The 24,831-nt window shown below is 36.3% G+C and overlaps 4 protein-coding genes across 9 annotated transcripts; 2 read left to right on the top strand and 2 right to left on the bottom strand.

Annotated features, from left to right (window-relative positions):
• Positions 1 to 29: 29 nt before the first annotated feature.
• kif17 (kinesin family member 17) lies at positions 30 to 8,250 on the top strand. Of its 4 annotated transcripts, XM_058792270.1 has the most exons (15): positions 30 to 569; positions 665 to 926; positions 1,285 to 1,431; positions 2,105 to 2,206; positions 2,281 to 2,470; positions 2,556 to 3,008; positions 3,086 to 3,186; positions 3,756 to 3,912; positions 3,994 to 4,085; positions 4,203 to 4,321; positions 4,698 to 4,926; positions 5,165 to 5,423; positions 5,727 to 5,806; positions 7,464 to 7,590; positions 7,699 to 8,250. In XM_058792270.1, exons 2-15 carry the CDS (start codon positions 696 to 698, stop codon positions 7,884 to 7,886), a joined length of 2,475 nt encoding a protein of 824 aa, XP_058648253.1. In that variant the 5' UTR covers positions 30 to 569; positions 665 to 695; the 3' UTR covers positions 7,887 to 8,250. The 4 variants fall into 4 exon arrangements, with proteins under 4 accessions (XP_058648253.1, XP_058648255.1, XP_058648254.1 ...); XM_058792272.1 differs by having other exon boundaries at positions 30 to 926; positions 2,281 to 2,353; XM_058792271.1 differs by having other exon boundaries at positions 30 to 926; positions 5,727 to 5,803; positions 7,467 to 7,590.
• A 1,998-nt stretch (positions 8,251 to 10,248) lies between these two features.
• Positions 10,249 to 14,561, bottom strand: zgc:158258 (uncharacterized protein LOC791186 homolog). Its single transcript, XM_058791958.1, has 4 exons — positions 14,513 to 14,561; positions 13,103 to 13,280; positions 12,435 to 12,636; positions 10,249 to 12,353 (listed from the first exon to the last, which is right to left on the bottom strand). The coding sequence occupies exons 2-4, from the start codon at positions 13,205 to 13,207 to the stop codon at positions 11,197 to 11,199; spliced, it is 1,464 nt and encodes a 487-aa protein (XP_058647941.1). The 5' UTR covers positions 13,208 to 13,280; positions 14,513 to 14,561; the 3' UTR covers positions 10,249 to 11,196.
• Positions 14,562 to 15,604: 1,043 nt separating this feature from the next.
• yod1 (YOD1 deubiquitinase) lies at positions 15,605 to 20,813 on the bottom strand. 3 transcript variants are annotated; one of them, XM_058792554.1, is made up of 3 exons: positions 20,681 to 20,813; positions 19,830 to 20,054; positions 15,605 to 18,110 (listed from the first exon to the last, which is right to left on the bottom strand). In XM_058792554.1, the coding sequence occupies exons 2-3, from the start codon at positions 20,035 to 20,037 to the stop codon at positions 17,413 to 17,415; spliced, it is 906 nt and encodes a 301-aa protein (XP_058648537.1). In that variant the 5' UTR covers positions 20,038 to 20,054; positions 20,681 to 20,813; the 3' UTR covers positions 15,605 to 17,412. The 3 variants fall into 3 exon arrangements, with proteins under 3 accessions (XP_058648537.1, XP_058648536.1, XP_058648539.1); XM_058792553.1 differs by lacking the exon at positions 20,681 to 20,813 and adding an exon at positions 20,439 to 20,672; XM_058792556.1 differs by lacking the exons at positions 19,830 to 20,054; positions 20,681 to 20,813 and adding an exon at positions 18,194 to 19,746.
• A 293-nt stretch (positions 20,814 to 21,106) lies between these two features.
• snrpe (small nuclear ribonucleoprotein polypeptide E) lies at positions 21,107 to 22,802 on the top strand. The gene is made up of 5 exons (XM_058791633.1): positions 21,107 to 21,302; positions 21,601 to 21,627; positions 22,188 to 22,250; positions 22,403 to 22,481; positions 22,585 to 22,802. The coding sequence occupies exons 1-5, from the start codon at positions 21,249 to 21,251 to the stop codon at positions 22,638 to 22,640; spliced, it is 279 nt and encodes a 92-aa protein (XP_058647616.1). The 5' UTR covers positions 21,107 to 21,248; the 3' UTR covers positions 22,641 to 22,802.
• The last annotated feature ends 2,029 nt before the right edge of the window (positions 22,803 to 24,831 follow it).

The following is a 24,831-nucleotide window of genomic DNA, read 5'->3' as shown; positions in this document are numbered from 1 at the left end:
ACTCTTGCATTTTTCACCTCAAATGCACACATTTTCTGTCATTTAGCTTTGCACGAGTGTAAATTTAAGTGTCTTGCCTCATTGCATAAACTGATACGGTAATTTTGTCTCCTTTTGTCTTTAATGTGTATTACTTTGAAAGAAACCAGTGAAATACTGCTATTTAACCAGAGACTAGATCGTGTGCTATATTTAGATTTGATAGGATAGAAAATTTAATTAAAAAAAAAAAAAAAAATTTTTTGTTTTGTTTTTTCACGCCGTATTAAATTATACTGCGACTTTGGAGTAAATAAATGTCTAGTAATAGTTTTCCTTTATGCAAAATATATTAACCCATTTATCAGTACAAGCCGGATACTTGTATTTGATGCAAATATTATTTAACATTCAGTGCGCATGTCGCTGGGGGGCGCTTTGTGCTGATACACCCGGCGCCTTTGAAGTTTGAGGTTGCTAGGCGACGCTGAACGCTGCAGCAAGAGAAACACGCTGCTTTATTTGATTTCGCGAACCGCAGCCTGACCTCAAACGGGCCTTTACGGCGTCCGGACCGGATGGCAGTGTTCGTAAGCGTCGTTTCTAATAACGGAAAGAGTCTTACTGAGATGGCCATGGCACACTGCAGTCTGATCTTTGGAGATTAATTTGCATTTCTGTTCAGCCGATGAGCAGTGACCACGCTATCCGTCCAGATGGCATCAGAATCCGTGAAGGTGGTCGTCAGATGTCGACCTCTGAACGACAGAGAGAAGGCCATGAACTGTAAGATGGTGATCTCGATTGACAGCAGTCACTGTCAGTGTTTCATTGAGAAACCTGGAGCCACGGAAGAGCCGCCCAAACAATTCACATTTGATGGAACTTATTATATAAGCCATTCCACTGAGCAGATCTATAACGAGATCGCATATCCACTGGTGGAGGTAATATTGATTTATTTGTGTGTGTGTGTGTGTGTGTGTGTGTGGGATTGGTCAGTGTGACAGCTAGAGCCTCTATAAGGGACCATTTGCTTTCCAGTGTGCATGCCAATAGATATGGTTATCTGATACCTGTTGTCTCTTATCTGAAACCGAACACCACAGAGTTTAAATCAGTCACGGAAATAACCTACAGCCCTTCCTTTTATTGATTATTTACTAGATGCTGTGTAAGTTGGTCCCTTTTAGACTCTACACATTAAGCTTTGAGTATCTTCTCTATCTATGCATCTGTCTGCCTGGCTGTCTTTGTTTTTGAATTACATTAAAAAATATATATATATTTTTTTTTTGCAAACAGGGTGTAACTGAGGGCTACAATGGGACAATTTTTGCTTATGGACAAACAGGCAGTGGCAAATCATTCACTATGCAAGGTGTTCTAGATCCTTCATCCCAGAGGGGAATCATCCCTAGAGCTTTTGAGCACATCTTTGAGACAATCCAGGTAACCAATTTGCATATCATGTGATGGTACATCATAGTTTAAAACTATTATTCATTGACTTATTAAATGTTATATGAATGACAAAGTAAAATATTATAAATACAACACCATTCAAAAGTTTGGGGTCAGTAAGATTTTTTTAAGAATGTAATGCTTTTAAGCAGTGGCACATTAAATTTATCGAAAGAGACGGTGAAGACTTGTACATTGTTACAAAATATTTTTATTTCAAATTAATCGGTTCTTTTCAAATTTCTATTCATCAGATAATCCTGAAAAAAAATGTATCCCAGTTTCCACAAAAATATGAAGCAGCACAACTGTTTTCAACACTGATAGTAATTAGAAATGTTTCTTGAGCAGCAAATCAGCATATTGGAATGATTTCTGACGCATCGTGTGACACTGAAGACTGGAGTAATGATGTTGCAAGTTGAGCTTTGCATCACAGGAATAAATTACATTTTAAAATATATTAAAATGGAAAAGTTATTTTAAATTGTACTAACATTTCTCAATATTACAGTTTACTGTATGTTCAAAGAAATGCAGATTTGGTAAACGAGAAATGTTCTAATTCCTTATTAATTAATACTTCTAATGTAATTCCTATAATTAGAGCTATATTCATTGTGATTATAAGTGATCTAAAAACTGAACTTTTTCTTTAAAGTGTGCAGAGAACACGAAATTCCTTGTACGGGCCTCTTACTTGGAGATTTACAAAGAGGAAATCCGAGATCTTTTGGGAAAAGAGACCAAGCAGAAGATGGAAGTATGTAGTCACTGATCACACATAGCTGTACACTTGTATACATGGACTTCATGTCTCAATGCTGTGTGTTTAAGCTGAAGGAGCATCCGGAGCGTGGTGTGTATGTACGGGATCTGTCCATGCATACGGTGCACAGCGTTGGGGAATGTGAGCGGATCATGGATCAGGGCTGGAGGAATCGCTCTGTGGGATACACACTCATGAACAAAGATTCCTCTCGCTCACACTCCATATTCACCATTCACCTGGAGATCTGCAACATGGGTTGCTGTCTGAATCATACACATTTACTAAGTCCTATGTAAATGAATGTATATAAATCAACTCTGTAATCTATTTATGAGCTTAGATGCTGCTGGTGAAGAACATTTGCGTGCTGGGAAGCTCAACCTCGTGGATCTTGCTGGTAGTGAACGTCAGTCGAAAACCGGTGCTACTGGAGATCGCCTTCAAGAAGCCACCAAGATCAACTTGTCCCTTTCAGCCCTTGGCAATGTTATATCCGCATTGGTGGATGGTCGTTCCAAGCACATCCCATACCGCGACTCCAAGCTCACTCGATTGCTTCAGGACTCGCTGGGCGGAAACACTCGTACCCTCATGGTGGCTTGCCTCTCGCCTGCCGACAACAATTATGAGGAGAGCATCAGTACTCTACGCTACGCCAACCGTGCCAAGAGCATCCAAAACCGTCCACGCATCAACGAGGACCCAAAAGACGCCCTCCTGCGTGAATATCAGGAGGAAATCAAGAAACTGAGAGCGTTAATCTCTGGGCAGCTGGGATCTGCCAACCTCAGCTGTAAGAAACACAACAATTGTTTAAATTTGAATGTGTTTGAATAGCGTATTGTTGACTTTACTTTCTGTTATTATCAGCACTTTTGGCAGGTCAGAAGTCAGGAGATTCTCCAGCTGTTCTGTCACGACCCCAGAGCAACACATCAGAGAGCGAGGCAGAGAAAGACAGGATAAAAGAGGTGTGTACAGATTTAAAGTCAGTGAAAGAGTGTTAAATGTGGTGTTTCCACATATAAATGAGGTCTTCACCTAGAAAGATGAAGGATTTTTGAGGGAACTTTCTGTTTTGTGAATTTTGAAGCCTAAATACAATTGCCAGAACCTAAACGTTGGCTATACGTAGGCTATAAGTAAACTAAACCACGGTCACATGACTTAAAACATCATTCCTACAACTCTTTCAGACTCGGCTCTTTATTTAAATACTAAAAGAGTGCGATTTTAAACACAACTAGGCTGTGAAAGCAAACTAGCAAGTAGATGAGTTTGGCTGTTTTGCGTTTGACTCCATTATCAATAGAAATAAATGACCATTAACTCATCTAGTTTGTCGTCTTTGTTTGCAAATGTTTTTGCTTCCTTCTTGAAGCGCAAACCGTAGAGCATTTGGCTTTAGGGACGCCAAGGTCATGGGTTCAGTTCCCAGGGAAACCAAGAACTGATAAAACGTGTACCCCGATGCACTGTATGTCGCTTTGGAGAGAAACATCTGCCAAATGCATAAATGTACATGTACATATAAATTTAGGAATATGAGAAGAAACTGATGAAGCTACAGGCCGAGTACGATGCAGAACAAGAGTCCAAAGTCAAACTCCAGGAAGACATTGCAGCCTTGAGAACATCATACGAGACCAGACTCTCTTCTTTGGAGAGGTCCAGAGCTAGTCGAACACATACTACTGGTAATGTTCAAAATACAGTTTCCTTTAGGTCTATCTTTAAGTTATATATCTTCTTAATCTGGTCAAATCTTCTTGTTACAGGTGGCCCTTGTGTGGACCAGCATAAAGAAGAACCCATCACTGCACTTGTGGCTTCACAGGAACAAGCGAAGGCTGACCACAATGTACCCGAGGTGCTTTGATTTTGCCTGAAACTGGATTTAAATAGGCCATGCGTATGTGTTTTCTAATTGAGTTTTTAATGTGCAATTCTTAAATTGCACAAATCTAAACGACTCTTGTTTGTGTAGGAGAATCAGTCTTCTGCTGTTGCTAATGTCAAAGGAGCTCCCAGTGAAGAAAGTTCAGTTTTAGATATGGTTGTGGTTGCCACACCCGGTCAGCTGGACCAGAAGCATGTTTTAGAGAGGTGAAATTTCAACTTTAAAATTGTATTTGTATTACTTAACTAAGCATAGAAACTATGCCGTCTGCAGACAGATGGTACTAAATCTTTTCTCAGAACTAACTTCAACCATTGTAATGACTGGGTGTGCTTTCTTTCTTCGAAATATATACCAACTGGTTGCATGATTTGTTCTGGTTGTAATGCAGTGACAGAAATAGACTTCAGAGAGATTGAAACTTATTTATCAGGATGGTAGGGGTGAATTCAGGTTAATTTGGTCATCTTAATGGCAAAAAGTGTCCCAATTTACTTGATTTCACCCAAATAGCTATAGAAATGATGACATTGATAAACGGGATAAATAATGCTGTCTCTACTATATTTTGTTTGCTGAAAGGCTGCAGCAGCTGGAGCAGGAGTTTGTGGGTGGAGAGCAGGTGAGGAACGAGGAGCTGAAGCAGAGACACAGACAGAGGAAGACTCTGGCTGACCAGAGGAAGAAGCAGCTAATTGAAGCTCTTAGCCAAAGCAGCGAGGACAGTGACAGCGTTCTGCTGAACGTATACGATTCCATTCAGGAGGAAGTCCATGCCAAGAGCAGACACCTGGAGAACACGCAGAAGAAGGTGAGAGATTTCACTATTTAGATTACATTTGACTGTTACTTAAAATATGTATGTTATTTGAATTCAGAATTAATTTATTAGCTAAATGTACAGAAACTATTATTTAAAAACGACCAAAAAAGCATATAAAAAGGATATTTTTCTTTCTTACTTTTAGATTAGATTTCTAGTTTCACTAACAAGCTGAAACTGTAGAACCAGTCCAAAATGTCCAACCATCTGTTTATGTGATGAACAGCTAAAAGCTGCCAAGTTGGAGATCAGAGATCTTCAGGCAGAGTTTGAGATGGAGAGAGATGATTATCTGGCCACCATCCGGCGTCTGGAGCAGGAAGGCCAGCTCCTTCAAGGAATTTTGGAGCGCATGGCACCCCTGGTGCGCAGGGACTGTAACTACAGTAACGTGGATCGACTGCGGAAGGATGCGGTGTGGGATGAAGAGGGAGGGACCTGGAAACTGCCAGAGGTGGTGGTGCAGAAAACGACATTACCTGCAGGTGAAGTGCTGTGGGATGTCAGAGAATCGTTGATCTTTGTTCAGTTTTGTGTGCTAATTTCTAGTGTGATCATAGAAGAAAAACAAAAGAAACTTGTTCTGCACTAAAATTGATTCAGAATAAACGAGTCACCAGTAACAGCAAACCAAATCGATTTTGAAAATAATTATGATACTAATTCATGTAGGACAAAAACTGTGGTTCTTGGTCACTGTTTTGCAGAAAATAGTGCATGTTGCAAAGCAAATGTTTCAATCAGTTCCTTGTGTGATTTAAAGGTATATTCTCTCTCTTGCTCTACAGTCCCTCCTTCAGGTGCCATTGCCCCTGCCAGACTTTCAGCACGCAGGAATTCTGCCTCGGACCTTGTCGACCCTTTTGTGGTATTCAGACACCATTAAAACAAGTTATTGTGACACTTTAAAGGGGTAGTTCACTCAAAAATGAAAATTCTGTCATTAATTACTCACCCTCATGTCGTTCCAAAACCGTTAAACCTTCTTTATTCTTCGGAACAAAAATTAAGATATTTTGGATGAAATCCGACAAGTTCAAGGCCCAGAAAGGTAGTAAGGACATCATTAAAATAGTCCATGTGAAATCAGTGGTTCAACCGTAATGTTATGAAGCCATAATAATACTTTTTGTGTGTAAAGAAAATATACGACTTTATTCAACAATTTCTTCTTTTACGTGTCAGTCTTCATGTTGACGAGAGTACCATGATGCATGCATGTGCATTCCTCTGCTTGCAAACAAGCCGCAGCGCATCCAGGTTCGACGTCAGAAAGCCGGCTCCTGCATCAGCAGCAGAGATGGAAACTCGAGTCTGCGACTTGGACTCGAATCGCACTTAAGTTGCATAAATAAAGACTTGGGACTTGACTTGGACTCGTGAGACTGGTAAAAAAAAAGCAAGTAATTTGGTATGGGAGTTTATATGAACTGGCTGTCTTTAGAAGTTTAGATGGTATTTTCTTCTCATCTTGCCTCTGTATAATGCATATTAAAGTAGTGTTCATAACCGCAGCGCTGCTTTGTTTACAGCGGCACCTGCTGGCAGAGAGTGAATCTGCTTTCTAATTCAGCCCATCTGCTGTTTTGTTTCGTGCAGATTTTATTTAGAATAGTTTCACAAAACTAAAGTCAGAACATTTTGTTTTTGCTTCAAATTTCGAAATTATACAATCCAATTTAGATCAAAAACTGCTCATGCTGCATGTATGCAGCCTCTGTGTTTGGTTTGAGATGTTTAAAACACAGTGGTTGCCTCTAATTTTAAATTAAAAAAGAGCACAGACAAAGCCTTAGTTTGTTTATATGAGATTTCTTTCATTTGTGTTATTCATTTGATTGGGGTTTGTTTTAAAATTTCAAATTAGTTTTGTTGTTTGACATATTTCAATTTTACAACGAAATGTGCAGCATTTTGTCTGACAATTAATAAATGGATACCTTTTCATTTCGAAGTTGTGTTCCGAAGATGAACGAAGGTCTTACAGGTTTGGAACGACACGAGGGTGAGTAATTAATGACAGAATTTTTATTTTTGGGTGAACTATACCTTTAATTATACATGGATACACTACAAATATACTAATACCAGATTCATGTGCCACATTCAATAATAGGGGTTTCACACTTGAAATTGCTGTCTGAGGGTCATTTTAAACATGGATTAAAGCAATCCTGTGTTACCTTAATTATTTGCATATTTTTGCAATGTATGCATACTTAATAATAATAATAATAATAATAATGCATTTCTTTATTCGAGTTAATGTTTTGCTTTCACTGTTTGACATGTTATACTGCTTAGCTGAAACTAAACAAAGCAGAGGTGTATGTAACAAGAACAAAGTGTGTGAATATTTAAAGAGGTGAGCATTGGGCACAAATGCAGTGAAATTCTGTTGGTACTGCAAAAGCTCTTATCATGGACTAGGGTTAAAGTTTAGATCTACAGAATATTTCTTATGATTTATGAAAAACATCCATAGCTTAGAATCATGTCTGAATGAGTCCAAATCCCTTTTTTAGCAGGAAGAGGAGGAGGACCGCTACAAGGAAATGCTCAACCGCAGTGAGAGCGAGCATATCGCCACTAACTACTTCAAGCCAAAACGGAGCAGTCAGCTGTTGGCTGGCGACTCCATTAAAAACACAAGTGAGAGACTGATTTAATATAAACCATTACATTTCTATATTCACTTGTTTCACTTGTGCAACTGTTGTATGTTTATAAATGTTGAAAATTCGAATCATTTTCTCACAGTGAATTATTCTGGTTCAATCGGTAATGGTCCAGTGCACCAGACCCCTGTTGGGTCCAGTTTGTCTCCTCTAAACGTGGAATCTCTCCTTCCACGCCCCTTCCGTTTGGAGTCCCTTGGAGTCCCACCTGCACATGGCAAAGTAAAACGCAAGAAGAGCAAGACACTTATCCCAACTGAGAGCAATTGACAGGACATGGCTTGACAGATCCCTCGTTTGAGAGCTTAGAACCTCATATCTTTTTAAGCTGCTTTTATCTGTTTTTAATTCATATGTAGATATATAAAGACATATTTTTGTTGTAATAGTGATTAATGACAAACGGGGTAATTTTGTGACCTAACTTTCAATTCTAAATGTCACACAACGTGGCATGAAACACTGTATAACCTTGGGAATTTTAACTAATACTACCTGAAGTAACAGAAATAATGCAACCTAATGTGCTGATCTGTTTTTATTTTGCACTGAGAGGTTTCAACACAGAAAACCCACTTTTTGTGGTATTTTAATGTCTGTTGCTACTGTCTACATCATTAAATAAATATTTTTGCCCTGAAAAACTAATTTGTTTGTCCTTTTAAAGATTTATCATACATATGAAAGTAGTATAATAATATGGCTGATCATATTCAACATAGAGACCATGTAAAACAAAATACATTTTTCTAGGCCACTTATATAACTCATTTAATGTGAGTGGATAAAATCAAGTCTCACTTTTGTTCCTATAGACCAGGCATCCTCAAATCTGGCCCACTCCTGCAGAGTTTAGCTCTAACCCTAATCAAACACACCTGAGCATGCTAAGGTCTTCAAGATCATTAGAAAATCACAGGTAGGTGAGTTTGATCAAGGTTGGAGCTAAACTCTGCAGCAGATTGGCCCTCCAGGGAAAGATTTGAGGAACCCTGCTATAGACTAATATCAACATATGTGACCCTGGACCACAAAGCCAGTCTTAAGTAGCACGGGTTTATTTGTAGCAATAGCCAACAATACTGTATGGGTCAAAATTAACTTGACCCATACAGCATATCTTTTATGCCAAAAATCATTAAGGATCATGAAACAAATATATCAAAACTTAATTTTTGATTAGTAATATGGATTGCTAAGAACTTAATTTGGACAACTTCTAGGAGATTTTCTCTTGTTTTGATTTTTTTTTTTGGTACCCTCAGATTTTCAAATAGTTGTATATTGACCAAATATTGTCATATCCTATCAAACCATACATCAATGAAAAGCTTACCTATTCAACTTTCAGATAATGTATAAATTTCAATTTAAAAAAATGTACCCTTATGATTGGTTTTGTGGTCCAGGGTCACATATGGGTTGCAAATCTTGTTTTGTGTTGCCCAATGTGTATCATGTCCCTCTAGTGCACGTTTTGGTGATTAAACTCTTGCAGACAGCCTCAAAATAATTCATAGTTGTTGTAAATTTAAGTCCTAACTTTCACTGCAATGTATAGATAAGTAAAATACATATTCACTTTGTGTATTTGTGCGACTTTAGAGCCCCCTACAGTTCAATAAGTGGAATTCACTGTAGTAAAATATAAGCGTCGTAATTACAGTGTATAGCTAAGCTCTGATATAAATAATTAAAACTTTCATGGAAAAAGGAAAGATGCGAGAGTGTTCAGTGTACTGTTAAATATCTAAAAGACACAGGATTAATTAACAGGATTTAAGAAGAACGTGTAATTTCCCCTCAACATCATCCGCCATAAAACGCCAAAGAAAAAGACGACGACGAAGGATAGCTATTGCTGGAGCAGTTTCATACTGAGAATATATGTTCGGAGGTGAGCGTGGCAAAGAAACAGAAGCTATTCAGTTTGCCACAAAAAAAAAAAAAAAAAAAAATTGAAATTGATATGTAAACGTAAAAAAGAAAAAACTTAATTGCATTAAGTAGACGTAACCTTGATTAAAAACGTAACAGTTAGTGACCTTTGCCCTGCAGACAGTAATCACTGTAAATAAAACCACTCCGTGAAAAGCCAAGCTGAGTAGACGTTGAAATTTTTTTTAACAGCCTGCTCACAAACTGTATGAGGGCTAATCAAAATCATTGTCATAGTTTCAAAGTTCACAATTTTTACAGCAGTGCATCACCTGATTCACTGTCCACATGCGTTTTATTATTCTAATTGCATTGGGATTGAACCAGTTATATTTTTCACCATGGTTTCAACCACAAGCATACCATTTGTAAAGGTTTAAATCTTTTTTTTTTTTTTTTTTACAGTCTATGGTTTAAATGGTTGGTTATGCAAAGCACAGTGCTTGGACTTGGATACAGTTTAAACATATTATTCAGCTATCTGGTCATACAACACAGCAACCAGATAAACTTGAAACCAAGTAAGAATTATTAAACTGAAATTATTGCTTTATTCATGTGTGTTCTGTGGTTAAACATTGCTGTAATTTATGGCTGCTTTCCATGTGCATTATTGTATAGATTTGGATAGAGGAGCAGCTGTCAAAGGGCAACTGTTAATTGAGTAAATACAAACAGAAGGAACCATTCTCAGTGTAAGTCATGAACTAGGTCACTTTGCGAGATAAAGAACTTTAATGACAGATGAATCTGAGAGGCCAGGTAACATGAACACCAGTCTGTTGGTTGAAACTCAAGATAATGCGCTAATCCACTGAAGTGCTGTGTCAGATCTCACCGACCGGCGTGTAAAATGAGGAGTTGATAGCTGATCTATGGAAGCCTGGGTTCCTCAGGTTCGACAGTCTCTGGTGAAGCAGATATACTCCATTGTATTTGGAAAAAACAGAAAGTGATTTTCTGAAGCAACTGATTAGCAAAACAGGCATGAATTATAAAGACAGATTTGGAGCAGGATTTTGGGGCATCTACTTAGGTCTAGTTCGAAATTAAAGTTACTAGGATCACCTGGAAAAGTAAACATACTGTATTATCGGCAAAGGCATCCAGGTGTTATAGTCACTATTTAGAATCAATAATTAATGGACTAAAGGTAAAGTGCCACACTGTATTACTTGAAATTGTTAAAAGTGAACTGAGCAATTTCTGTGCAACTAGTGCGGAATTGCAAAAATAATGACCATTGGGATGATGTTGGTCAGTATGGTTTTACATTTTTCAGAGGAATCATGTGTCACAGTTTCTGGGTCCAAACCATACAGTCTATTGTCCAAACGCTCCTTCAGATGTCAAAAGCAAACAACAAACAATGATGATAGACACCCAGTGTCTGCTGCAGTATTACTGAAAATCATGAACCTAATTTTTATCTCCATCTTAGTAGGCTACAGAGTGATTATTGTTTTAAAAAAATGTAAAAATATTGGTGTCCAGGACACTATAAGACCGGAGATTACACTGTGAGAATGAATAGTGCTCATAAACGGCTGTTGTAATGGTATTCTCACTTAAAACGAAAAAGAGGCCTAGACCCAGAAGCATTATTTGATACATCACGTCTGGAGAGAATAGTCAACAAATCTCAGTTTTTCAGCAATCCTAGTTTTCGTAATGCCTCTCTCCGATCCCTTCCGATGCTGGGAACAGGCACGTTGAAGCCTTTGGAATGAGATGATGCATGCAATTCTGCTTTTATGGATGCCTGTAGAGTGTCTGTAAAGTGGTTTTTGGTTCCTACTATAGAAGAACTTGATTGGTGGTTCTGAGAAACTGCATTTAAGACTGTGATGTTAGATCCTGACAGTCCCATCCCAGTGCGTTCCAGTGTGGCAGATTTCCTGGTTGAAGTCATATCGGCATGCTGTGGAAAAGAGGAAGTTGCCGAAAGATCGCTCACAGACCTTTGATGGAGAGGACTGCAAGTTTGTACTGGCTGATTTATTTGTTCTCCAGGTCTTGCAGGAACACTTGGAGCAAGACATTCCTTTGTGGTCTGGTTTTGCACCAAGTTTGCTGGGGACTCTGAATGCTTTAGTTGTTGACAGATTGGGTTCTTTGTATCCTTCTTGAGGAGACCCAACTTGCAAAGAGCCTCCACTCTTACTTTCTCTGGGTTCATTAATTTATCCACTGTCAATACTCCTGAGTAAGGCATGGTTGAGTCGATTTTAGGGTTGGAGGCTTCTTCCTGGTTCACTGGGACTTTGTGTGGGGTTTTCATTTTAGGTTTAGGGGCCACAGGTGGAGGAATGGGCTTGGAGCTCCTACTTGTCATGGCCTGTGTGAGAGTTTGGGATCCAGAGATGCTTTCATCATGATCTTTATTTGTAGAAACCTGCTGTTCTCCGGTTTTGGCTTCTGTAGCATTGGTTCTCCGCATCGATGCACTCTTGCGCAGATGCACCAGAGCCTCATACGAGAGTGGTCCTCTACGTGCCTCATTCTCTGGCTTATGTTTATTCTGTTGTTCTTCCACTATGTCTTTACCGACTTTGATTTTATGTGGAGGTGGTATCACTACCACATTGACTTCCGAGGGAACTCGTGGAGCTTCTTGATGGAGCTCACAAGCCACTTTGGGTGCCGTCTTTTTCTGGAATGCAGCTATTTCAGGTCTGGTTTGGATTTGCGAGTTACGGTTTGCAAGGACAAATGGAGTAGGAACCATATAATTCAGAATGTCATTTTGCACTAAGCTGCTAGATGAGAATGGACCTTCAAATTGGCTTTGGGGTACATCTACAGACAATACAAGAAAAATATATTTGTACTGCATTATAGGCAAAAGTAGTTATAAATACTAATTGAGCAACAACACACCTTGACTAGGAACCTTGCTGAGTCTTGTTGACGAAAAGAGGTGGGCTGCTTTGTTAGCCACATTTCCTCGAGCTGGCAGCTGATCAGACTCATCATTGGACAGGCCACTGTCATCCTCCGTATCCAGTGACTGAATGGTCTCCTCTAGGTACATGAGACAAGCCTTCTCCTCAGCAGAGAGATACTCCAGACTTTCATCACTCTAAAACATAAATTATTTGCATTTGTGGACGGGTTTTAATGTGAGTTTGTTAAAGGGATAGTTCAACCAAAAATGAAAATTCCATCATCATCTTCTCACCCTTATTTTGATAAAAACCTGTATGACTTACACTCAGAAAAAAGGTACAAAAGTTGTCACTGGGGCAGTACCTTTTCAAAAGGTACAAATATGTGCCATTTAGATTTTGTACTACTTGTACTTTCTTCTGTCTTCTTCAGAACACAAAAGAAGATATTTTGAAGAATGGTTTTGTCTTAAAGGCACTGGGGCCCAAAACAACCCTCAAAAATATCTTCTTTTGTGTTCCAAAAAAGAAAGTAAGTCATACAGGTTTGGATAGACACTTGAATATATTTGATCAATGTTTTCTATACACATGTATAGGCTATTTAAATGTATTTTAACATTATTTACTGTATGTCTTCATAAAAAAAGTATGTCTTACGAAGCATGAATTGAAGCTGACGACGCTGTCACAGCTGCCATTACTGTCAATCTCGCCCATTGCGTCGAGGCCATTGCCATCTTGCCACATGTCACTTATCGGCATTTGCAAATTATGGAAACCTCCACTCTGATATGAATTCAAAGTTCTTTAACAATGATGATGAAACTGCATTTCCCTTTTAAAAAAAAAGAGAATATAAAAAAAATGATATGCACCCTTTGCAAGAATTGTAGTATATTAATAATAATAGTGGAAATTGTAAAGCAATTTAAAATGTAAATACATTAACTTAAATTAGCCAGGAATTATTTGTGTTTTTGTGTACGGTATATTAAATGATCAGATGATGTGAATGAGATTACAGCAGACATTACTCTGAGCTTCTTTAGTTGGATCAAGTCCGGCATGAATGGAAGATAGTGAATCATCGGTTTGCTAAATAGACAAAAATGTTAAATGTGCAAAAAGTTCTGCTGATCAAGTTTAATTCTTTAATATTTTGTACTACAGAAATGGTTTCATTTATTTTATGTACACCTTATGAAAGATCAGCAAGAACAATGTCAATACACTTTGTTTTATTAGTCATCATGTAAAAGGCTCTCACTGTTATAAATTTGCATATGACGTGAATGATGATAACGCATTTTTTTCTTTCAGTGATTACATTGTGTGATACAATGCAAATGTAACAGCAAACAGGTTTTCTTTGTGGATAGATGAATGAAGCAGTTGCAGTTGAATGAAAAATTAAACTATCATAGCACAACATTTGTTTTTCAAATCTGTCAAACTATCATTATATTTTAAAAGTTGATCTGCAATAATCAAACTGTAATCAGTAAACCATATCACATTAGTGTAAAAGCAAAGTCCATTTCCACAGACATAATAAACCCACTGGCCTTTTTTATCTAGTTTATTTAATCTTAATAACATACTGCTAATCAAATGTTTGGTTAATTTTGTAATTGCAACACCAATATGCACTTTGAAACTCCGTAACGTCTTTTATGCAGTTCTAGAGAAATCATCTATGATCATAATAACACTGAAATGACTTTATTATACATGTATGACCTGTATTACACAAGAAAGCACACTTATCTAGTTATCTACTTTAAGGGTATGTGAAACTTTCAGTATCAGATGACACTAGAAATGAATTCACAGTGTTTAACACCTGGGTAAGACAAATAATATAGTAAAAAATATTGCTGAACAATCTAAAAAATGACAGCATGTATATTTATTTCAATTTGATTTAAATTGATACATTTCAGCACATTATTTACAATTGCATATTTAGTTTTAAGTTATAATTTATCCCTTTAATTAAAATCTTAAGAATACTTATATGCAGAAATAAATATATGAAGCTAGAAGCATGCCTTAATAAAAGCTTACCTCTAGTGCAGAAACGAGATGGCAGCCCAGCAGGTTCACGTGCTTCTACAGTGTCAGTGCTGTGAGGTACAGTGAAGTGTCGGTACTGTACATAAGGAAAATCTTCAACCAATCATTTGCGTCTCTCTCCTGCAGCAGCCAATCAGAGAACAGACCGGTGAGTGTAGAGTAAAAAAAAAAAACGAACGTTCGTATAAAAACAGTAGTTTAATGACTGGAAAATACATATGAAAGATGCGTAGTATATACTTAACTACACATGCTACTTCTCTGCACACGCCTGGAATGACAGACACACGATGGCAAAGTGTCGAGAGGATCACCGGCAAATCCCAGTTAATCGCATTATTAAGGGTTTCTTAAAATAACATTAGTTTAAGCCCCGTCAAATGGAACTGATTTGATCCTGTTCCACTAACTGGGATTCATTAGGCTATGTTTTCACACCACATAGGCTACAGGGGATCAGTTTTAACATTTATTTCTCAAAACTAACTAACGTTACGTTAGTTCCTATGCTGCTCATAAGAAATCCAAGTAGTGTGGTAACTCTTCAATCGGTTTTAACATTAACTTTTAAGGTTTTATTGTACTATTGCACTTGCTACTCGAAGAAATCCAGTTGTTACTAACTATTCAATCGGTTTTAATATTTCTTTAAACTAACACGTGGTTATGGTAGTGGTACCACAAGCTACTATAAAAATCCAATCATGACTAGTAACTACTCATTAGTTCTTATTCCAATGTGATAGTAGCCTTACTCACCATTTAGTCACTATTGCTAAGGAGTAAGTACTGAATGAGTTAGTAATTCTAAAATGATTACTTTAACAAAATAGATGCTAGTTTAAGAATTAAATGTTAAAAGCCATATGCAAAAAAGATTTTTACATTTTCTAAAGAATCTAGAGTTGTACTTGTCTGCGCAAAACAACATTGGGGTTCCTGGTTAAATAGGAGTTATGGAACGAAGTGCTTGGTAAAGTTTAATACTAACATTAAAGTTTGGCAGAAGTAATGTTTCCTTTAGTAAACAACACTAATTAGTTAACAATTAAGCAGAAAAAAAAATACACAAGAATATTTATATATATCAATTCAAGTTTATTTATCATTACCCAGTATAACCAGTGATTTTGTAGCAATTTGAGTGCTGAACATGCAGTTTCTCACTCAAAGTTACCTTAGTGTAACACTGATCACAGCCATTTAGAAAAATCACTGCAAAAAAACAAAAAAAAAAGTCCTTTGGCCTTACAATGACACCATTTCTTCAAAATAAAAAGGCTGCAAACAAGTAAACAACAGTGTGGATAGTACCTGACTGAAAAATACTGAGAATGTACATCGTCATCATCAGGCCTTACAAGATGTTTTCTCTCTAAAGTTCATCCATTCTCTAACGCAATGATACTTTGCTACACTAAACCTCAGATATCGGCCCTGTAAAGCAGGAAAAAGTTCAATATGACACATTCCATCACTTAAAATGTAAAATGAAAGTCACAACAATCACTCTTCCTAAAAATATGTCATGGTCACTTGAGAGAGAATAAACACATTTTGCATAAAACAATCTTGTGTGGTCATTTGTAGAAATTACACAAGTGCCCTTAAAAGAAGAACAAAATCCACAGATTCACAAAGTAGTTCAGTGAGATTCTACTGTCAGCACCATTGTTGTCCACTTCAACTTAAAATCCACGCTTTCTCGCTAACTAGCTTACTGAAAATGTGTAAAAACGCATAGAGTATTCAGAGTCGACACTCTGTGACTATTTCAAGTAACAGGTACAATGGAGCCAGTGAACTTAAGACTTCATGTAGTGCCATCGATTGTTCAGAAGCTGTGCGTATGACCTTAAAAAGACAGATAATATAATAAATACAGTAATGCCATGATTAAATTAGATATCATGAAAGGCATGTCTTTAGCTGTGCTCCACCGTTTTTTCAATACTACTCTGGCCACAGAAGCACTTTGTGTGTTAAAAGACTGAAATATTTGATTACTTTGTTAAAAATGAACAATTATGCCTTATGCGATCACTCGTTAAAAGTTTCATTATTTGTTAGATACTACCAAGAGTTTAGCTAGCAGTGTCAAACAGCTGTTACTCACACATCTTTGAGCTGCAGGCAACAGAAAAGTGTTTACATGAGGTCATGAGTGAATCTCACGAAAACATGGCTGGGTCACATTTAACAGCAGAGAAAAAAAAAGAAAAAATATATTTTTAACATAATTTTCATTAAATTATTAGATGTAATTCAGTTACTTATTTTCCAATTAAATGACAAGCAGGCTAACTTTAATACTACTATGTATAAATACTTCATAATTTATAATATCATACTGTATTACTAATATTAAATGAGAATTATGGTAAGAATTGTGAAAATAGGCATCAACAACTATAAACACACATATAACTTAAGATGCCTGTTAATAATTAATTAACAGTTACAGTTATTTTTTTGAATTGTGATTTTTTACTTCTTTGATTCTGCAGTGAAATATGACCTGGATGTGTTTTGCGAAATTCACCCTAATACTAGTATTGTAATCATTATATATCAAGGTAGTCAGTGGAGAATCCCTTTAAAATTTGGTTTGAAGATACGGCTTTGTCATCACATCTGGCAACAGACTCAAAAACACGAGCACATTTAATACTTCAACCTCGAGAGTAAACCAAAGTTAAAAGAATACTGAATTCTTGGGGGAACTCGACATGTGAGAGTCTTCTGAAGCTGCTAGACAATGTGAGGTAGAGGACTGTACCAAGCTGGAACAGGCAGCAGAGAAAGAGCAGGTACCATGTCAGGTGGCGTGGCAGTGACGTGGCAAAGGGGGGTGCGGGGTGGGGGTGATTTCAAAAACAGAGCGAGGAGTGTCACACCTCCCCGAAGTTGGTGTGGCCCGTCTCCTTGGCATGTTCCCTTGCTTCCTTCTGCCCCACCAGGCCAGTCTGGCACACCATGCAGCGCAGAGTGAAGCGGTTGACGTCTGTGTATTGACGTTTCCTCCGCGCCTCGTCGGCGAGCTCCAGCGCTTGGGCTAAAATTATGTCATCTGTGGTGGAAAACAGAGTCTGTGCGGGAATATCTGAATTGGGCATCACCTTCTGGAGTGGGTCATAATGAATCCCATCATAAATTAGCAGCACTCGTTTAGTGTAACCGGCATCCTCGCCGAAGCGGTCGACGCGCACAGTCTGAGTGTCAACGACGCAGATCTCACACTGGTAGAACTTTGAGAGGATTGAAACCTCTATGGCGCCTCCCCACGTGTCATCGCGACGGATCCAGGAGCAATAGTCCTCATTAGTCTTGCCCAATACTGCCTCTGAGTACGCGGTGGGGTCACTAGCTACAATCTGTGCGATGAGCCCGCGCATTTCAGGCACACAGCCTGGGTCGTAAACGCCACCTTCCATAACGTAGGTCACACTGGTAAACAGACAAGAGTTGTCGGCTGGGACGACGTGGCGCTCTAGAACCGGTGACAGGTCAAGACTGGGCCCTTTGGTCACAGTGGTTTGTGATTGGGGTTTGGGTTTGTTCTTCTCCTCCTCTACAATCAGAGTGTCTCCTGGAACAATAAACATACCAATGAGCAACACAGCAAACTCAGCAAGATGGTTTTATAAATACAGAATTAAAAGAATAGTTCACCCAAAAATGAAAATTTGCTGAGAGTTTGATGACCCCAGGTCATTCAAGATGTAGATGAGTTTGTTTCTTCATTGGAGCAGATTTGGAGAAATTAAGCACTACATCACTTGTTCAATGGATCCTCTGTAGTGAATGGGTGCCGTCGGAATGAGAGTCCAAACAGATGATGATAACACCACAACAATCCACAAGCAATTTTACTAATCCACAAGCTGCGTGTTTGTAATGAATAAATCCATCAAGACGTTTTGACAACAAAACATTGCTTACAGCTAAAATACGTACGGAAGAGGATTAGGGCCAAGCAATAATAAAAAAAAAATTAAACCATCTTGAGAATAAAGCCATTATAATATGAGATTAAACTCTTAATAAATTTAAAATTTCAAAATGTCAAAATAAAATGTTGAGAATAAACTCATTAAATTACGAGAAAAGTTAAATTTCGAGAAAAAAGGCTCTTTAAATTAAAAAAAAAAAGCTGAAATAAAATATTGAGAATAAACTTTAAATTACGAGAAAAAAAGTTACATTTTGAGAAAAAAAGGTCTTTAAATAAAAAAAAAAAAAGGTGAAAATGTTGAGAATAAACTCATTAAATTACGAGAAAAAAAAGTTACATTTCTCAAAAAAAGCTTGTTAAATTTCGAGAAAAAAGCTCATTAAATTTAGAGAAAAAAAGCCAAAATAAAATGTTGAGAATAAACTCATTAAATTATGAGAAAAACTATTTTAAATGATTATTAAATAATTTATTTATTAAAATTATTAAATATATGCTGCCTTGTTGGGACAACAAAGCCCTCCCTATAGCCTGCCTACCCCTATTTAATACTTTATTATTAAACACTCGTTAAGCAATTGATTTCCACTATCTTGTTGAGAAAGATAATGTAGCTCTTCAGCAATTAAGCTATTTTATTGATAAAATTGCGGGGCAGCGCTGAGAAGTTTCTGTGTTGCTGAATGTGCTGTGAGCTACAGCGAAGACACCGCAATATTTTAGAATGCTTCTAATTTTTATTTTTTTTTTAAACGTAGAGAGTGTTAATTTGTGCAATAATAACCTACCAGCAATGTAAAGATGATTTTTTAATATATTAGAATAGGAACATTACAATATAAGTTTTTTAGAACGAGTACATTATTATTTATGGGCCTAAAAACAAGATGCAAACAATCAGAATATTGTACCTGGAGGAGAGTGCCCAATGTAAACATGAAACATATGCCATTACTTATATTGTAGCCTACTATGGTACAGTTATGGAGGCCCTTCATAACGCAGAGGTCAACTGCCTGCTCTGCCTATAGTTAGAAATGGCTCTATAGTTTGCAGTGTTTAATAAACAGTTGTTTTACTAAATTCTGCTGAGGTGAAATTCAGTGCAGTCCCACATCGTGATACATATCGTGGCCTCTGTAAAGAGAAACGTATCGGTGATACACAGCCCCAATCCATTGGTGAACAAGTGATGTAATGCTAAATTTCTCCAGATCTATTCTGATGAAAAAAACAAACTCATCTTAATCCTGGATGGCCTGAGTGCGAGTACATTTTCAACATTTTTTGGGGTCAACTATTCCTGTAGCACATTGCAAACAAATCAAGTGTAAAGATCATGCAAACCCAAACCTGATTTGATAGGGTAATCTTTGAGGTGGGCTTCACCATTGTGTAGATCCAGGCTGGATGGTGGATAGCCTACCATGATCTTCTGCACATCACATGGTATTCCAGTTAGCTCTTCAATCTTATCTTTAAGCTCCTGAACACATGATTGGTGTGTAAGGCCCTGCATCAGATGGGTCCCATTCTTGGCTTTGCAACGCAGACGCAGCATCCTGTACCTGTTCGGTTCTGGACACAGAACAGGTGCATGAGCTAAATTCATATGAAGTTTAGAAGCAGTTATATTTTGGCTTTAAAACAAGGACATATGCAACAATAAAATTATAAGACTAAAAATATAGATAAATCATCAATGTAAAACAATGGCAATTTAAATAACAGTTGAAAATGTGCACGTATTTACACAGTATATGAATACATTAACATAAAAAAAGAAAGAAAGAAACGAGGAATATGATAATGGCATTAAAATATATATTCCAGTATCACTAGATATAATTGATCTACTGAGTACTTGAAAAAAAACAAAAGCACTAACGTTACAGCTGAACAAAATAATAAAAGCATATATAATTATTCATTTAAAACTGTATAACCTTATTTTTTTCTCACCTAAGCAAAAGTATTGGTTGTTTAATAATATAAAAGACAATGTTGACTACAATCTAAACTAGGCTAACTGTTAGCCAGGCTAAAGATAACGCTACAAAAGCTCAGCAGATATATAATTATATAACCTCAAATTCAAACAGTCCTTTCACTATAAAAACACCCTTTAAAGATAAATGAAAATATTGTCTTAATAAATAAAAATCACTCGTAGTTTGCGGCTGGCCCGATGCTAAGTCACTCACCACTGAACGCTTCTAAAACAACAACAACAATTGACACACTGACCGAGCAGAAACATGCGTGTTACGTCACACAAACTGTGCACTACGTCCTGAAAACTACACAAGCTGTAGACGGCAATTGTTCGGCAATTCGTGCAATATCAGCATATCAATATTTAACATTTTTACTTTTAAAAATTAATATGTAACACCGCAGAGACATTTATAATGAACTAGTGAAACGCTGATTTAAAATAGTGGGGGAAAAAACGTGGACAATCACATATAATTGGTTATATATAATATATGTATATATATATTAATGTTTTACAGTCGTGTATTATGTAACCTGTTCTGTGCAATAAAAACATCTAATGTGAATCCGCCAGTCTGTAATGTGTCTCCCGGCCACAAGAGGCGTTACATATTATCAACACTTTATTTTATTGCGTCATTCTGTTTCCGGAATTGCGCCGCCATTGAAACAGCATCAACCAACGTGAGATTTTCGTTGCCGCGCCAATAACTATTGCATTTCATATTACATTGATCTCTTTCTTCTAAAAATATCAGGATATTGCTCGGAAGAATGGCGTACAGAGGACAAGGACAGAAGGTTCAGAAGGTCATGGTGCAGCCCATCGTATCCTTCAGAACGCAGAACTGGATTGGCTTTTTTCCCCATTGTATTGATATACTTTGGTTTCGTAATATTAATAATGTTACATTGTATTACATATTGTATTAGGAATTACATGATTTTTTTGTGTGTAATTATATCTTTGATAAGTATTTGAGATGTTTGCATCAAGTTTGTTTTTGTCCTGCTGATCGGTTACTTACGAATGAATGAAAAATGCTTTTTTAAATTATTCACGGGTTATATTTGATAACAGTGTAATGTTGTGAATATTTGATTGTTTCCTTAATTACACCTTCAGAACCTTATTTTCAGGTATCTACAGAATGTAAGTTAATCATTTTATTATGTATATTTAACATGCATGCATATATACATATAAGTATATACATACATATATATATTGGTGCTGTCAAACTATTAATCGCATCCAAAATACATTTTGTTTACATAATATATGTGTGTACCGTGTATATTTATTGTGTATTTATAAATACACACACACATACAATATATATTTTGAAAATATTCACATGTATATGTTTATATTTATATTACAGATAAATATATTTAATATATAAACACAACATATTAGTCTTAAATATTATCATGCATGTACACACACACACACACACACACGTAGTTAATTGTATTATTAAGTGTTGATGAAATGTGAGGTTTTTCTGTTTTCTACTATTGTTTTTTTCTTTGTTTAATTTTAATTTTTTTATTTAATTAGATTTTTTTGTTATACATTTTTAGGACAGTTTTTGTATTTATCATCCTCATGAAAATAAAAATCTAAATGACCAGTTTAAAATCTAATATAAATTAAAAGTTCAAAATAAAAATGACCAGTTGCTAATATTTTTTCCCCTTTCTGTGCAGCGTTCTCGAATCCAGGTTTGGCTGTATGAACAGGTCAACATGCGGATAGAAGGATGCATCATTGTGAGTAAACACAGCGAGTCTCAAATTTACCGTTAACGCACTTTACTCTTTCCACACAGCTCATTTTCATCTTTACAGACAATTTTGTGAACAATATCATGCAAGCATGTGAATAAAGAACTCTTATTTGCTTTCTTTGTGTATGTTTCAAGGGATTTGATGAGTATATGAACTTGGTTTTGGATGATGCTGAGGAGGTTCACATGAAGACCAAGAACAGGAAGCCACTGGGTAAGTCTGAACTTTGCGATACTGGCAAGTCATGCGTTTCTGAGAAATAACTGTTGTTTGATGTATGTACGATATGACGTTAAACATATTTTATCTCCAATAGGGCGGATTATGTTGAAAGGAGACAACATCACATTGCTGCAGAGTGTGTCCAATTGATTGTCTGTTAGTTCATTTGGATATTATTTGTTTGCTGTTAGATTGTTGGTTTTACTTTTTCATTTGTCAATATTTGGTATATTTTGACCCATGTTTAAAATTGTGAAAAAGTTTTGTTTCTTTTCTAAATTTCAAAAATAAATCTTTTTTTTTTCTCCACTGTTCCAGGCTACTGTTTTTAGTGTTGGGAGTTAAACAGTGACAATTAGCAGATGTTTATCAGACTGAGAAAAAAAAGTAAAGTTCGGGCTCTAAGATTTTTATTGTTTTTGAAAGAAATGTCTTCTCGCCAAAGCTGCATTTATTTAATTAAAAATACAGTAAAATCGTTAGTATTGCGAAATATCATTTCATTTATATATATATATATTTATTTTATTTATTTTGGTGTAATGTTTTAAAATATCATCTATTCCCATAAAGGCAAAACTGAATATTCAGCAGTTTTTTTTTTTTTTTTTTTTTAAGATTATACCTTTTTTTTTCTTTGATTAATATAAACTTTAAAAGAATAGCATTTATTGACTAACAGCATTTATATAATAGCATTTATACAGACTTTTTGTAACATTAATCTCTTTGCTGTCCCTTTTGATCAATTTAATGCATCCTTGCTGAATAAATTTAATAATTTATGTAAAAATTGTACTGAACTAATACCTAGTGCGTGTTTTTGTGCAACCAAGCATGACTGCTCATTGACACGGATCTTTGTTTCTTATATCGTTTAGAAATATGCATATTTTAATCGTATTTGGAAGTAATATTTGTTTTTTGTTTGACACCTGTCTGCAGCTAACAGTGTAACCACTAGAGGGCAATACATTAGTTTGTCTTTGTAGTGTAATAGAGGTGAAAGATGTTACATGTGACATGTAAATATACCTTTTAAAAATGAAAAAAGTATGTTTTGCATTTTTAGCTGTCTTTCCCCACTGTATTGTATAAGTGCGTTTTACTCGTATAGCCCAATGAAACAAACTGCGTCATTTTCTTAAGAAGTTAATACCTTTAATACATCTGACCTTTTTAATTAATTTTATTATTATTGTTTATATGTGTGTGTGTGTATAGAGAGAGAAAGAGAGATGATTATTTTATTTATTTTTTTTCTGACCTTTCAAACTCAAAAGTTAATTTTGAACCACAAATGTTACTGGTAGGATTAAATAGGTTAACAGATGCTTTTAACCAAAACAGCTAGCACATATACAGCACATTTAATAACCTGATGAACTTTACTAATCCTTCTTGATTAGAAAGAAAGTGGTTTAATAATAAAATATTTAATAATGTTTTCATAATGAAAACTGCCATTCAAGGTTCTAAACAATTATACAAAATACATGTGATGAAATCACAAAACCAGTCTTGAGTATCACAGGTATATTTGCAGCAATAGCCAGCAATACATTGTATGGGTCAAAATCAATTTTTCTTTTATGCCAAAAATCATGAAGATATTTTATAAATTTCTTACCGTAAATATATCAAAACTTCATTTTTGATTAGTAATATGCATTGCTAAGAACTTCATTTGGACAACTTTAAAGTTGATTTTCTCAATATTTAGATTTTTTTGGACCCTCAGATTCCAGATTTTCAAATAGTTGTATCTCGGACAAATATTGTCTGATCCTAACAAACCATACATCAATGGAGAGCTTATAAATTTGATGAAATTTCATAAAAAAAAAGACCCTTAAGACTGGTTTTGTGGTCCAGGGTCACAAATTACAGAATTGAGCGATGATTAAAACAATCCAGTTGCAACCATGACGTGATTTTGAATCAGTACTGATTGTTCAACAGATGAATACACTACATCTGCATAGTTCTTTATCTAAACGTTATTGCGTGGTGCAGTTTGTGGTATTAGTTTCAAATCCCCCAACAACTAATTTTAAGCTTAAAGCTTTAGATTTAAATAACGGTCGTTTTCCTCAAGGGGAAGTTTGATAAAAATCTGGAAATATGAAAACAGCAGCTTGTCAGCAGAGCTCAGATGGGTTTGCCAGAGAACAGGAGAGCTGTGACTTTGAAGTCAGAGGCAGTGGTTGGTGAGTCTCTAGATAGGGACTCATTGCCAACCTGTGGAGGAAGCGGTATCTAAATCACGAGTACAAGCATTGCGTGTGTGCACAGAGCCGGAGAACCAGATGTAGCTGTGAAGCTCATCGGGAGGAAGTCA

This window comes from Onychostoma macrolepis, chromosome 11 (genome assembly GCF_012432095.1).
Source record: "Onychostoma macrolepis isolate SWU-2019 chromosome 11, ASM1243209v1, whole genome shotgun sequence".
Classification (NCBI taxonomy): Eukaryota; Metazoa; Chordata; class Actinopteri; order Cypriniformes; family Cyprinidae; genus Onychostoma; species Onychostoma macrolepis.
This window is presented reverse-complemented; position numbering and strand designations above follow the sequence as displayed.